We start from the raw sequence: 15,904 nt of genomic DNA on the forward strand, positions 1-15,904 counted from the left end.
TCTATGCCGTTATGACAACCTGGATACCTTTAAACTATTTTGATTTAGTTCAATAGTAGTAGTTTATTTCTTAGTTTTTATAGATCTTGCTATAGTCACTCTCTGAAGTATGGTGTTGCGAAAGAATATTCTATTTTCGTAATATTTACAATGTTTTCCGTTGGAAGATTCTGAAATGTATCCAAAATTCCAATTCACAACTGGGGGGTCTAATTCATTTCAAGGGGGTCCAACTGAGAGAACTCTTTTTGCTAAAGCCATTTTGTCTTTTGAAATTATTATTCGCATTTCGATTTTTATCTATTCGCCTGGATCTTTAGCTTTGTCACTGAGAGAAAGTTCTGCCACTGAGAGCTGGTAAAGCGAAAGTTCCTTCGGTCAAAATATAGTTTTTCTAAAATATATTTAATAAAAAATATATTTTTTAAAGAAAAATAAAATATATTTTATTTTTTCATGAGAAGGATCACAATTATACTTCAGTTTTCTGAAAAAGGCACTAAACACAGGAACAATTCAGTGAATAAAGATTAAGGTATCAGTGATCATTAGTCAGCCCTGCTGATTTTTTCTAATAGTTATCCCTTCAGTTTCGTCTCAAGAGTCTTAATAACCTAATTAGTCTATTCTTTGTCTCTTTAATATGTTCTTCTGGGCAGCCTAATGAGAGTCGAGCGATGCATTTTCCGTGTGCTATTATTATCTTCATTTATCCTCTTCACATTTAACAAATAGTCTTACAAACTTGGAAGAATACCATTGAACATCAATGTTATAGTATCCTTTTTAAGGGTCAAAATTAATCGTAGGGAAACCAGCCCCTGTCTATGTGTGTCTTTTTTTGTGCCTGTCTGTGTCTGTGTCATTTTATTCAATAAAATTATGCGCTTTAATGTATTTCAGGTATCGGAATTTTTTGCTGCCGATCGTCAACTTGCCACGGAGGTTCAATATGACCTGAAAAAGTACGAAGAAGAATGTACTAGGAAAGAAGAGGAAGAACGAATAGCAGCTGAGCAAAGAGAAAGAAGACGAAGTAAACGTCGAACGGATGTCAGCTTGGACATAACTCTTGCTAACGAAGGTGCTGAAATCGTGAACAGTCCTTATGAAGAGGAGCCTGTTGGCAACACTATCCAACCTCAAAATTGTGCTATGGAGATAGACAATAATCCTTGCACGAACACTCCGCCACATGACAATGGTGATAAAGGTACTCTTTGTGTTAATAATTTTTTTTTTTTCCATGTGTGTCAAAATGATGGTATTCAGAGGCGGATCTAGAGCAAAATCTTGGGGGGAGGCAATGTGACAAAGGTCCCAGTGATTGACCAAATTGACAAATTTATCTTAAAAAACAATGAAAAACAAACCCCATATAATCAATCAGTAAATTATCAATGGTGACTATGGTATGTAGAATTCTATGGCTTTCAATTTCTCTCTTAGAATCTTAGGAGAGTCTTAGGATGGCTTACGGAATCAGTTTTAACTCCTGCTTTTTTACATTAGTTTGTAGCAGACTCAATGTTGACCTAGGGTGTATTTTATCAGTCAGATATTCATCAGTTGGAGTATGGGATTGTTCATTTTCGTTGATCTTTATTAATAATTTATGCTTCGGACTTTAACTCCTATTATTAATCATGGTTGACTCCTACCTTTAATCATTAAGGAGTATAATAATATTTGATTGATCATAAGTGAAGAGAAGTGGCACAAAATTTATTTGCAGTTCTCAGAGGAGGGCTGTTTGAAGGGCATGGCCTCCTAAAGTAAGTAATTATTGTATTTTGGTTTTGGAGTTTTTTGTTTAAATTTTAGCTTCAGACATGCAATGAGTAAGCTGAGTATTATAATCCTCAAGTCGAAAGAGGTACAATATTTCGATGTGTGTGAGGAAGGGTGTGGAAGAGAGGTCATGTTTCCAAGGATGCTAGTTAATCGTCTCTAATGGCGCAGACTGAAAATCTTGGCAAGAATCTGATTTCAACAGGATTTGACACGTCCACTGTTTGTAAAATATGTACTTAACGTATCTTGATTTTTGTCATTTATGTTGAAAAACTAGTCTCAGATTTATAATCAACAACCTAAGAAACCCTTAAATACCATTTTCGGTATAAATATACTGAAATATAAAAAATAGAGGAGGTGAAGGCGAGCACTTTAAACAAACAAATTTTGCCCTAAATGCTGAGACGGGGATAAGATAATGGGAGTGCACGCGCAAGTATCCATCTTTGAATTCTTTAACAGACTGAAAATCCTTGTATTAAAATAATAGTGATACAACTACTACTAGTACTAAGAACTCACTACAGCACCAAACCTCTTAAGCGTAATGCTGCTACGCACCCTTCTTCTCCATCCCTATCTTTTCAGAGCTTTGCTCTCTACCTCCTGCTGGCTAAAATTTACTTTAAATCCTTCTTTATGACCTCTTCCAACTGCGTTTGGGAAGGATCCACTTTTCGTTTAGCCGCTGATGGATAGACAAAAAGTAAAATCTTTGGCAATTTGTCATCCTTGGCCGTAAAACATGGCATAGGTATTTTAACATTTCTTTTCGATAGCCCTAGAAAGCGGGATCAAACCACACTTTTCATACAGCATATTGTTTGACATACGGTTAATCAAACGGATTCCTAACACTATCCTTAGATAACACCTATGTAAAACATTTAAAAAGTATTCAGCCTTTTTAAGTACCCAGGTTTGACTACCGTACTTCCTTAGTTAACAACCATTCTAATTTTGGTTCGCAGACTTACCTTCCTATTCTTCCGAACTTTTTCACCTGCGAAAGAATATTCTGAGACTTGGTTATTCTACTTTTATCATCTTCACTGCACCCACAATCTTTACTAATAATATTATACCAGGTAAGAGTATATCTACTGATCGATCTTTTCGTTAACCAACATCACTCTTCACGGTCTTTTATTCCTATTCTAAGTGACTCTATCTTCATAAGGTTCATTTTCAAACCTATTCTGGTACTCGAACTGTCAAAACCTCCAAAAATCCCTTTGATTTGCTAATATTTTTACCCAGGCACTCAAAGTCTAGGAGAGTTTTATCTTTCCATTTGATTTTGTACTCTCCTATAGCCTTTGCTGTGTGTTCAAGACAAAGTAAAAATAATCCATGTAAATTAGGATAGGAAACAATCCTGGTTAAATCGTGATTCAACACTAAACCAGCTACTAACCTAACCTTACTTACCAACTTGACCGCTCTTGTACGTAGCACTGATCACTTTTATGCACTTATCTGGTATAACGTACAAGGATAGGGCTCTCACCAAAGCTCATTTGTCAGCTGAAACAAATGCCTGCTTGTAATTTATAAAACCCAGGGCTGAAGTTCCTAAAATGATCAACTAGAATTCTATTATTAATACCTTCCCAACTTAGAGGTTTCTTTGCTCAGCGTGGGTTATACTCCCTGTCAATGCAGATCCATTCCTCCCTGAATAAACAAATTCTATATATCCAAATTTCATGTTTTCCAAATCTTGTTTATGGGTTTCTGTTTGTAATTACGGTTTTGGTTAGAAAAACCGGAATAGTACCACCTTGACGCTTCTGCCGCGCCACGGAAGTTGGATTTACCTTCCCGGGATAAGGACAGAGGAAGTAACTTCTCACAGAGTGGACACTCTAAACCATTTCACAAAACCGGAATCATTCCAACCTTTTATATGCAGCCTACCATCGTCAGTGCATTCGTCAGGTCAAATGAAGCAATAAGACCAGAGAGATATGTCGCTTTTTCCTAAGTCAACGCTATAATTTGACTTAAAAAAAACTATTTACTTCTTTTTGGCTTAGTACTGTTAAAGACCAATTCACCGATTTCAGACCGATTTAGCCAATCAGACCGATTTAACTAGCGTTAATTTGAGCCAATCAGATTTTCATAGAATTTTGTGATTGGTTGAAATATTTTGATTAGCGCTAATTAAGTCTCGGTGTCAGTAAGGTCTGATTGTGATGTGAAATAATAAAATCTTTATAATTTAGGACGCATGGTAATCGCCAAACTTCATTCAAGACGGCTGTTTACCCCCCTCCCCCCTGACAGTTCCAATAATGAAATTTGAAAGGGTAGAAGTGTTCTTAGATGCTTGATGTAAAAACATGTTAAATTATGAACTGTGAAAATTTACATTGTAAATCTACAAATTCACTGAAAATTGGTTACGCTCAGGGGGAATCAAAGCGTGAAATTAGCTGCATTGATAATGTCTGATACGGAATAATTTTTGCTGCAAATTAAGGGTTTTTTCGGACATTTTAATAGTTTCCTGAAATATTTATTTACAGGCTGTCAAAATACAGAATTTTTTTTTTCTTTTGCTAAACTTAAAAATGTTAATGATCACTTTATTTCGAATGCGATTTATTTTTGGGAATTTGGCCATCAGATGCTAAGTAATTTTTTCGAATAACCCATTTGATAAAGTCAATATTAAAACTTACTTTGACACTTCTTCTGTTTTCGGATGCCAAAAAACTGGAGACGTCTAAGTATTTATTGTTGTCAGAGTGTTGGATATTTTTCCCTCTAAACGATCCAGCTAAAAAAAAATTGACGTTTTTATTTTTCTTCCTATGATCAATAAAATCCAATTAACTGATGAGTCTTCTTTTTTGAATTTTCTCTATTGTTTCCTTTTTTTTGACTTAATCAATTTCTACCTTAGCAGATCATTTAAAGACTGTGTGTCCTGTAACTGTTTATTTGATCTGTAACTACCAAATGGTCGGTGGCTTAAAGGTAAAATAGCCAAAATAGTAGTAAATTACTAGTGAATTTTGTTTGAAGGACCCGAACAAATGGAATCATTTCAGGATTGCTGAGCGTAGCGAGAGGGGGAGGAGGTCGAAGCTTTTTGAATTTAATTTTGATCTATAATTATCTTTTCGCTTGCTATATATTGTGCTCATATTAAATTCAATAACTACCATAATCTGAGTTTTTTTTTTCTTTCTTTCCTTTCTCGTTTTTGCTTTTATTTGTGGTTGTCATCTGTAATAGCCACACAAATTTTTATTTACACAATACATTGTACAAAACCTTTTTGAACCGTATTTGAACCGTAGACGACGATTTGCAAGAATGTCAAGTTAATTATTTGTATAAACAATTCTTTGACTGAAATAAGCTGATTTCAATCTTATCAATATTATATTTCCTCGAGTTTAAGTTCGGCTTTGAATTGGTAATGCAAGCCATCAGATTTGTTTGTTTTGAAACTAAAACGTAGCAGCTAAGAATGTGTTAGCAGAAGAAAAAGGAAAAAAGTGATTTATTGGGGTCGGTATTGTTGTTGTTTTTTTATATTTATTTTTACTGGAATTTTTCCTCTTTTAGAACCTCCACTACCTGTACAAGCGTCTAGATCAGAATTAGTGAAAGGATTTTGTGATGAGAAGAGAAACCTTTTGATTAGTACTCCAGTACATAACCTGACAAGAAATGATTCCTTTCTTAGGAATGAGGTAAGCTTACACCCATTGAAAGAGGAAAGTGACAGTAAAACCTAAAAGGAATGGAATTCATCCTACCTCTGTACCCCCCCCCCCCTTCTAAGCCACCCACTCAAGATTGACCACCCACATCACAGTTTTTTTTTATGCTTTATTGAGTGTACAATTAGTATCTCTAAAAACTTGAAACGTCGAAGTAAAGAAATGGGGACCTTGTTCAGGCGGCGGTACCCTTTTAACATCCTTCTTTATCTTAATTTGGAAAAAAAAAATATCTTAATCTGCCTGTTACATACAATGTGACACTTATAGGGTCACATTATATTATAACTAATGATATTCTATTGAATAGTGTAAAGATTAAAATAGATAAGAGTGATATGTTTCTTGTGTATATAGTGACCCTTAATATAACTACAAGTTTTTTTTAGGCTTTACTGTCAATAAGCCTTGACTGACTCATAGCTTATTGACATTCATAATAAATTCACAAGGATTTTTTTTTATGAAATGACAACAAAAATTAGACTAGTTTCCACCGTAGACTAGCATATTGAAGTCACCACCAGCAGTTGTATCTTGCTTCTTCTTTTTTTTTTGTCAGACAAAATGCACTCTCAATGGCTCAGTTTTAGATTTCAAAATCTAGATTTGCTTCAGTAAAGTGCTGCATTGTGTGAAATTGAATATCAAATTCACATAAGTTATGTAACTAAATTTTACAATTACGCTTATGCTTCAGAACTATAACATTGTGTGAAGTATTAAACGGAACAAAATCTCGCATGCCATGGTGTTGCATGTCACCCGTAGATTAGGAGCAGGTGCTGCTCTTTTGTATGTGAGTGTAGGTCTGAGGGAATGATAAAAAAAGAAATGGATATTTCGGTGAACACAGAGCTTCAAGAGATATCATCGGAAATTTCGACGAAAATTCTGCTGGTAGTCAGCTGGCAGTTAAGCAACCCCAGCTAAGGACCTGTAGGCTCCCTAGACTCAGTCCCCTCGCCAGTGAGTCAGGCTCCTGGGATGTCAGACTGAAATGTCATACCAGACAAGAATAAACTAAGGAGTGACTCCTTAGGAGACATAAACGGCAATAGGGCATTTCTCGGTTACTATAGTGTACTTGGTGACAGAATGGCCCTGGTCGTGAGGTTGTTTCTATTTGTATTGCTCTTTTCTCGGGAATTAATTAAAATGATTAATTTTTAAGAATGGTCTGGGCCACAAAATGGTCACCCTAAACTTTCCCGATGCATTTTTAGTAATATTAAGGCTGAATGGCTTTTAGATAAATATTGCTCCATTTGTAATCAGGAATCTTTCATAAACAAATCCATTGAATAAATTGAGTACGGAGAAGGCATTTTAAGGTTCTTGTACCCTTTGACATAGAATCTGGCTTTTCTTATTTAATTTAGACTGCTATAGATATATTTCCGAGTAATTTTTAATGTGTTTCAAGTACGAAAGGACTGGAAAAAGGAAAATAAAAACAATTCTCTGTGTTCTAATTTGGGTATTCGGTCAAAGCCTGCGAGTTTTAACCGCTTACCACAGCCAGTTTCTGAGCTTATAATAATTCATTTCGCAAAAGGGTGGAAAAGGCTTCGGAATACCTTTCCAGGTCTTATTTTGATCCGGTCTTGGAAAGTTTATTGATCTAGGATAACTTGAATGTGTGTTGCTAAGGAGTCTTCTAATGTTATTTATACATTTATTTTCCATTTGAAGCAGCTAATTGATTAATAGTGAGCTTTCTCTTATTAAGCTACGTTTGAGTTTTCTCCTTTTATTTTAATCTCTTTTTTTCTTTCTTTTTTAAAAAAACTAAAAAATCTAAAAATCTAAATAAACTAAAAAAGAAAAAAAAAGGAAAAAAATAAAGGAGAAAAACAAAACTAAAAAACGAATGTATATACAGACCGGTACACCGGGATACAAATGACGACCGAGACACAGGGAATATAAATGACGACCGGGACACAGGGACACAACTACAACGGGGACACCGGGGGAAACAGGGGGATATAAATGACGACCGGGACAAAAAAACTAAAAAGAAAAAAAAAACTAAAAACTAATAAAAAAACTAAAAAATCTAAAAATATAAATAAGCTAAAAAAGAAAAAAAAGGAAAAAAATAAAGGAGAAAAACAAAACTAAAAAACGAATGTATATACAGACCGGGACACCGGGATACTAATGACGACCGGGACACAGGGAATATAAATGACGACCGGGACACAGGGACACAACTACAACGGGGACACCGGGGGAAACAGGGGGATGTAAATGACGACCGGGACACCGGGACAGGGAATGGTCGATTAGCAATCACCATCAACAAAGCTCAAGGGCAATCATTAGAATCATGAGGTATAGATCTGAATACAGATTGTTTTCCCATGGACCATTATATGTTGCATGTTCAAGAGTCGGTAAACCTGACAATCTATTTATATGTATATTCGCAAGTTTTACGTAGTTAAAACCATATATATATATATATATATATATATATATATATATATATATATATATATATATATATATATATATATATATATATATATATATATATCTATATTCACAGGTGGGACATAGGGACACAACTACAATGGCGCGTAACTATTATGGCGCGTAACGACTTACGCGCGCGGGGGGGCTTGGGGGGGGGGGCGCGAAGCGCCCCCACCAACTAGGTGTTGGGGTGGCGCGAAGCGCCACCCCAACAGCTAGTATATATATATATATATATATATATATATATATATATATATATATATATATATCGGTTTAAGAGGGTGATATCACCTTTCCATCTATTTTGATGTGTTTTGTTGTTTTTTTGTCTGTGTCAGGTCTGTTTAGTCCCGTTTCGCCCAAATTGAATTGATTAAAGGTGGTAATTAGCATCAGGTTACTTGTTTCTTTTTTAACGCTTGATTCATTTTGCTTTAATGGTTTTTTCCTTTGCGGTTTCTCTGTTTTCGGGCCTTGGAGCTCATTGAGAGGAATTACTATTTCATATTTTTCGTTGTTGTAGATGTGTTGCAAATAAGGACTTCCAATTTTATAATAGTGTCGATTCATTTATTATTATTCTTTCAAAGGACTAGTTTAAAAATGCATTACACGTTCCTGATATATGGTAGATGCCTTTAAGTATAGAAGAAACTGCCTATTTTGTTGTAGGTTTTTCTTTCCTTAAAAAAAAAAAAAAAAAAAAAAAAAAAAAAAAAAAAAAAAAAAAAAAAAAAAAAAAAAAAAAAAAAAATCGAATCAGCCTTGTTTCTTACTAAATGACTATGGACTATTCTTATGGACTGAACCCTAAATAATGATAGGTAAACGTTAAAAACAGTTTCTGACGGAATCCAAGATTTATTGGTCTGTATTACCCAATGCGCTAGCTGAGTAGAGTCTAGATGCCTGAAATTTCAGTGGCCTACCCGCGGTTTTTTAGATACTGTAAAGTTTTCTAACAAAAATCAGTTAAATGTTTTAAAACGCAGCGCCTTAAAATACAGTTTTAACATGCAGAAAAACGGTCATTTACACTTGCAAAAAAGAACGAAATCGGTGATAAGTTGTAATCTAATACGAGAAAAGGAAGTTTGCTGATCAATCTAGAGTTGTGTATCCGTGGTGGTATGTGGAGCAGATATTTGGAGAAACGGAAGAAGGTTACATGGATTTTTGATTTATCAGTTTTGGGGGAGATCTTCCTTAAAGGCATAACAAACAAGACATGAGGCAGTGCGACGTTGTTCTAAAGACTAGTGAGGTAAAAGTGGTTGAAATGAAGTATCTTGGAATGAGCTGAAGCGTAGGAGGTAAAAATATGACGAGAAATGTGAGTTTGACGAATTGAGGCGTCGATTGCGAAGCCTAGGTTGAGATACCGTTAGAGGTCTGAATAACGGAGACACTAAGAGATACAGCCTATGGTGAGTAAATAACAATTAAAAAGAACAATTTCCTTTTTTTCTGAATGGAATTCTAGGCCGAGATTACGGTATTCGTCAGAATAGAGGGAAAGATTTGACTTGTATAAAATTTTAGTTTAAATATCTCGTAGAGAAATGTTGCAATACAAAAATACAAGGATAAAATGCCCCTGATTCTTCCCCCTTGTATAAAAACATTTTTTTTTGAAATAAGAGGTCTGTATTTAAAGTCATACTTTATAATTAAGGAGTCTCAATTAAAGCCCTCTTGCATGCTCACTTTGATATTTCTTTAAGATAAGCTCTTCCTAAAAAGGTTCAAAATGTAACTAAATAAAGGCGAACCGGGGACATGATATTATCCTATCTTACCGATTGTAGGTGAGCAGATAGAACTAAAATTCGAGTGTTTGCTTAAAATACCATACCCGATCATTCAAAATATTTGGATAACCGGAATGACAAAGTTATAGACTCCTAGTGCTTCTGACAGTGCAGCGTTGCCAAACGGGATTAGAAGCTGGATTGAGTAAAACTAGAAGCAGTCCCGAAATTCCCCAGTCCTGGCTAAAGAGTATTTAATTACATACAGCTAAAAGTTTTTGCATAGGACCTTCTGGCATAGCTTTGTGATCGATATGACAGTGGAACCAGCTCTTTTTCTACCCTATGCTCGTGCGCAATATATATTAAAGGGTCCAAAAAGAGTTAACCTTAGTTTAATATTATTGATACGTTAGCCCACCTGAGCTTTAAAACTGGGATAAGAACTCACGAAAAAGTTTTTCTAAGACTCCTAAGAATAAGACAATTTTCCTTGACATTCATGCATAATTTTGTCATTCTGATTTCTTTTTAATATTTTGGCTATTGTAAACTGTGTTAAGTAAAGTCATTGATAATGATAAACGATTTTATTATCAAACGCCTTACATGGTCATGCCGATCAGCGGCAATTCTTGTCATAATAAAATATACTAAACATGTAAAAATCACAGCCATAGTCATCGTCATGCAAATTTATACGTTGATTCGATGTAGCACAGAGTCAGATTAAAACCTAAGATATTGAAATATTAAACTATCTGTAAAAGAAAAAAAGAGAGAATTGTAGTGCAAAGAAAATAGGCCACATAATTTAGTTCTGTTATTTGCTTGGCCGTAATGAGTAATTTTTATTTTGCTCTTCAAAGTTCGAGCAGGTATGCAAATGCACGTGAAATAAAGCGATAATTTGAAAATCACACATTTCAAGATTTCTGGCTGGTGTTTGAATACTACTAATGATTTTTTTCTAATTAATTACTGAATCGAAAAGTGGGAAAGTAGAAATTTGTACTAAATGTCTTTTTTGTATAAAGACTTCAGCATTCTTAAAACCAAGGCCCATTGGGTGGATGACACTCAAAGCTTCAGGTTGGAAACTTCTGTGATATGGAAATAATACTATGTGACTTTTAAGTTGGTGCAAATTTAAATGGTAAGTTCTAGCTTATACGAATGCTATTTAAAAAAGGAAAAAAAATATTTAGTTGTCTTTATATCACGGAGCAAGGATTTTGTGTCAAAAAGAGCGAAAAGCACAGTAGATAATAAGGAAAGTGTAGGTAAGAGAATTATTCAAGTAAAGTAAAATAATATTAAAATATCTTCTACGATAGGGGTCTTTAACTGTACGTAACGCCCCTTTTTTATGTAAAATAATAAAAGTAAAATAATCTTAAAATTTCTTCTACGACAGGGGTCTTTAACCCAGTAAACTGTAGGTAATTTTTTTTTCAGGATATCAGTGTCATTAATCGTACTTCAAGTGCCGATATTGGGACCTCTGTTTTGCATACTCCTCTGTCTGCAGTCCATGTTAAGGAGGAAAGTGAAGAAAGAGATATAAGTGAGAACTCATCAAGTCCCCAAGTCAAAACCAGACGGAAAAGAACCTCAGTTTCGGAAAAAGTAAAGAAAAACTTCATCTTAATGTTCATTAATTTAATAGATTTTTGAGAGTCGAAAGAGAGAGAAAGAGAGATATGTAAAAACCTGACGAAGTGTTAGCATAATATTTGTATAGTGTTAGTACGTCACCTTTATTATTTTTTTTTTTTTTCAATTAGCTCGTCGATAAATTTAGTCTTTTATATTGTATCTTTTGTTTTACAAAAAGAATCTTTTTTGGTGTTTTGGCTATTATGATTGATGCTCCAGCCTTTTGGGGCTTTAAAACTAACTTTTGTTAGTTTAATATTGATTTCATAATCCATTGTAATTGATATTCGTTTTAGATTTTATTTCTTCATCCGTGGCGATTTCTGTTTTTTTTTTTCAGTTTTAGATTTGCTTTTTAGGTTTAATTACCTTTCGTAGAAAAAAAATATATGGGTACTTGTATGATCTATGATCCCTACCTAATATTCTTCTAATTTGTTTTTCTAACGCTCAATTCTAAGGAAATATACCTAAGTATTATAAAAATATTATACTTTAGAAATAAATTTGGGCTATATATTTGCATATTATAGGGGAGGATGTAAAATATAGCGAGTTTGTATTGCTAATGTGTCAGGTACAATTATTCTGCATATTATATAGTAAGAATTGTCTTCGAACTTCACACTGGCCAATACTCTACCCCCACCCTACCCCTAATGTACAAATATATAGCCCGGATCATATATTTTCCATCCATTCTGTCACTTCTCTTTGTCTTTTCTCACGCTAAGCTGAAAGAAACTAACAAAAAAAAACAGTTCTACGTTGCTTTAATGAATGAACAACTAGATCGGTGGGGCGTAGATAATGCAAATGCCAAAGTTTGTTATTTCTATTTAATAATATCAATAAAAAAGAAACAATCTAGCTCCAGTAATTATGCTCTTATATATGCTGGTTGCATCTCAGGAGTAAAGAGAAATAATATCTTTAGAAGTGAAACAAAGATAAACTGAAAAATCTTCATTAGTAAAAATGTACGTTTCTGAAATATTAATGGAAGGTTTAATCTTTGAATCTAAGCTTGATTTAACAGCGTTGAAGTTTTTGAGAGGAAGTTTCCGACTATTTCCCCCAGTGAGGAAAATGCGGAAGGAAATGTCTCCTTGATAACCATGTAAAAGTACCAGTCAAAAGTGTTAAGAACTAACAATACCATTATAAAATAAACACACCTAGGCCTTGTTTTGGTGCCTTGATATCCAAAATTTAAATTTTAAAGAGTGAGGATAGAGGGAATGGTACCCCCATCCTATATAGAATAATTCTGGATATGGTATTAAAAACGAACTACGATTTGGTATATAAAAAAAAAATTCTTTCAAATGAAAGTGAAGCGTAACACAAAACTCAAAACTACCAAAGATTATCCCAAAAAGAGGGTAATTGCCCCCCCCCCGCCCCTCTCACCTTCGCACCACCGACAGTTGGACCTTTCTCCTGCTCAATCTTAAGTTTCAGGCGCCTAGTTGCATATGTTAGGAGTGGTAATGGGTTCAGTCCCAAGCTGGATGTTCGTTGTTTGAGTCGGTAGTTGACATAATTGCTGATGGAACAGAAAGAGAGGGGTGATTGGGGATGCTATTATATATGCAACCCAGTAATTCGACACGAATAATCAAGCTTCAATTGGTCAAATTCCTCCTGATTTACATAGGTTATTCGTTTTGATTTTTGGTGACCACAATGTTTAATGGGTTATGTTACTGATATTGCGGATACTTCTGTAATTTATTTTGCTACATTTCGTAGTTTGGTGCTGGTTATTCAAATTCTCTTGCAACATAAATTTAAATCCCTTTACTTTTATTGATAACGAATGTGTGTTTAGCTAGCCGTTAAGGAAACAGGTTTACAGACTATCAAAAGGTTTTCAGGCGTATCCAGGATTTTTGTTCGGGGAGAGGGGGGCTACAAAAATAAAATAAAAAACGCATAAATTTTTTTTATGCATTTTTGTTACTTTTTTCGATTCGGACAATAATCTCTGGGGGAGGGATCAGACCTTGTACCCTCCCTCCCCTCCTATGGATATGGCCTTGATTGGGGATTATGTTTTTGCACGTGGGCTAGTATTTAAATGATATCAAGATATGTATATACAGTAAGTTTCAAATAAACAAAAATTATTTACAGAAACAACCGAACCCGTGCTTTGATTAAAACAAAAAAAAAAATGACCAAGTTCCATCTGCTTACTTCAAAGCCATTTCCAAAATTTTCCATCATATAGTTTTGCCTAATTTTTCTTCTAATTTTTCATTTTGGAAAACCTGATGGTTTTTACTCAAGGTTCACTCAAGGAACTCAGTGAACCTTGAGCAAGGTTCGGCAATAAAGTTTATTGCCGATAGAAGAGTTTATTGGCTTAAGGAAAATGTGTTAATTCAAAATTTCCGTCGGACTTTATTATACCACCCTTAATTACATAGCATTTTACAATATTATTTTACAATGCATAGTATTTTACATAATTGCGCAATTTTGGCATAGTTTTTTTCTTAATTGGCTGTGCAAGATTTTCCTTGTTTCAGTCGCAGAGGTAACTGAAGGTTATCACACAAAATGTGGGTGGTAGTTTTTTTGATAAAAAAAAAAACAACAAAAATTGACTTGAATCACCAAACAAACGGACTCGGGTTTTGGAATTGAGAGCTGAATTGATACTAGAAAATGTAATAGTAATATGTTTAAATGTTTTTTCAAGAATACGTCTCCTTTTTTTAGCACAATTCCCCCTCTTTATGTTTTCCTTGTTTTATATAGTTTTATCATTGTTGGTATGAGAACAATTGACCCAAGACCATCTGCAAAATATGAAAGTTTCAATTTACTTTTTCATTAAACTTTCAATGTATTATCCCTAAATTCTGGAATAACAAAGGAATTTAATCTACTCTTGTTCTAAGCAGAATAGTGCTTGCTAAGCAGCCTTCCTCTTAGCTAATTTCCTAAGCCTTGAAAGAGAAAGAACTCTTCCCATCGCCTAGGATGACCTATAAAGAAGTTGACCTCTCTCTCTAGCATAGTTTCTGCTTAGAAACGCTGATTGTTTGACATAAACTGGCTAGTAGTGAGGAATTTAATGTTGGTTCCTTTAGAGTTTTACCTTATAAAAACTAAGAAAAAAACCCGCTGCAGAAATAGGCGCATATTGTTTTATTTACATTGCGCTAGGAAGCCTTCCAAGGTAATTTATCTCCAATACAACTTAAGGCATAAGTTACAAATTATTAAAGCAGATATCGTCGTGCCCAAAGCGGAAGGGTACATTTCTATCTTTTTCTGAAATTAAGTTAGAAATTGAGAAAATTTTCTTCACTTGTGGATTTTTTCTTTAGTGCTGGCATCTGCTGAAATGAAATATTATCTAATTTAATGGAGGACGGATAAAAATGAAATCACATTTATAGGCTTTTCAGTGTAATTTTTATGTGTTTCTTTAATTCACATCCTCAAACAAAAAACTATCCGCGTGATTACCTTTAGACCCTGGTTGCTCTGTTCCAAATTTTTGAAAATGTAATATAAATCCTTATGAGCAGAACGGTACGCTATTAGTGAATTTCTTGACGTTAAAATAGAGGACCATAGCCGCTGTAACTCACGCTATTATGGTGATACCACGGAAACCTCAAGTTAATTAAATTAATATTTTACAAGATACACTACTCGTAATTTTACTAGTTTAGTAATATTTAATTTAAATGTTAAACATTTAACCATGCTATTTTGATGGTGTGAAACTGTATTGTTGAAAACCCCGTACAAAAAAAAAGAAAAAAGAAAAAAAAAATTAGCAATTTGAGTTTGATGGCATTAACGTTTAACTATTCGTTAGTGTAGAGTGTGTTTTTGATTTGGGGCCATTATTTTGGCATTGACAAATTTTTACTGTTATAATGTAATTAATGAGTTGTTAAACTTGACAAAAGTGATTTCTTCCCTAGGGCTGCTATATATATATGTATATCTATATATATAAAAATACGTTGTCTGTGTGTGTGTGGGTCTGTCGGGTGACGTCATGTTTGTGTGTTGACTGACGTCATGTTTTCGACTGACGAAATTACAGACCAGGACATCGGGACACAAATGACGACCGGGACACCGGCACATCTTCTATATCTATATATATAAAAATAAGTTGTCTGTGGATGGATGGATGTGTCAGGTGACGTCACCTGAAAAAACTGGATCAGGTGACGTCAAAACTGAAAAAACTAAAAAAAGGCAAAAACTACAAAAAAAACTAAAAACTAATAAAAAAAATAAAAAAGCTAAAAAACTAAAAAAACTATAAAGGTAAAAACCAATAAAAAACTAAAAAAAAACTGAAAAAACTAAAAAAAGGCAAAAACTACAAAAAAAAAACTAAAAACTAATAAAAAAAGTAAAAAAGCTAAAAAACTAAAAAAACTAAAAAAACTAAAAAAAGGTAAAAAACTAAAAAAAATAAAAAAT

The 15,904-nt window shown here is 34.0% G+C and overlaps 1 protein-coding gene across 1 annotated transcript in view; it reads left to right on the plus strand.

Moving 5' to 3' along the window:
- LOC136031198 (condensin-2 complex subunit D3-L-like) overlaps window positions 1-15,904 on the plus strand; it is a 94,049-nt gene that overhangs the window by 73,960 nt on the left and 4,185 nt on the right. The window contains exons 9-11 of the mRNA XM_065710556.1: window positions 904-1,213; window positions 5,383-5,510; window positions 11,237-11,407. Coding sequence (XP_065566628.1) covers window positions 904-1,213; window positions 5,383-5,510; window positions 11,237-11,407 — 609 coding nt within the window. The remainder of the gene's footprint in view (window positions 1-903; window positions 1,214-5,382; window positions 5,511-11,236; window positions 11,408-15,904) is intronic.

The sequence above is a fragment of the Artemia franciscana genome, chromosome 9, assembly GCF_032884065.1.
Source record: "Artemia franciscana chromosome 9, ASM3288406v1, whole genome shotgun sequence".
Lineage (NCBI taxonomy): Eukaryota > Metazoa > Arthropoda > Branchiopoda > Anostraca > Artemiidae > Artemia > Artemia franciscana.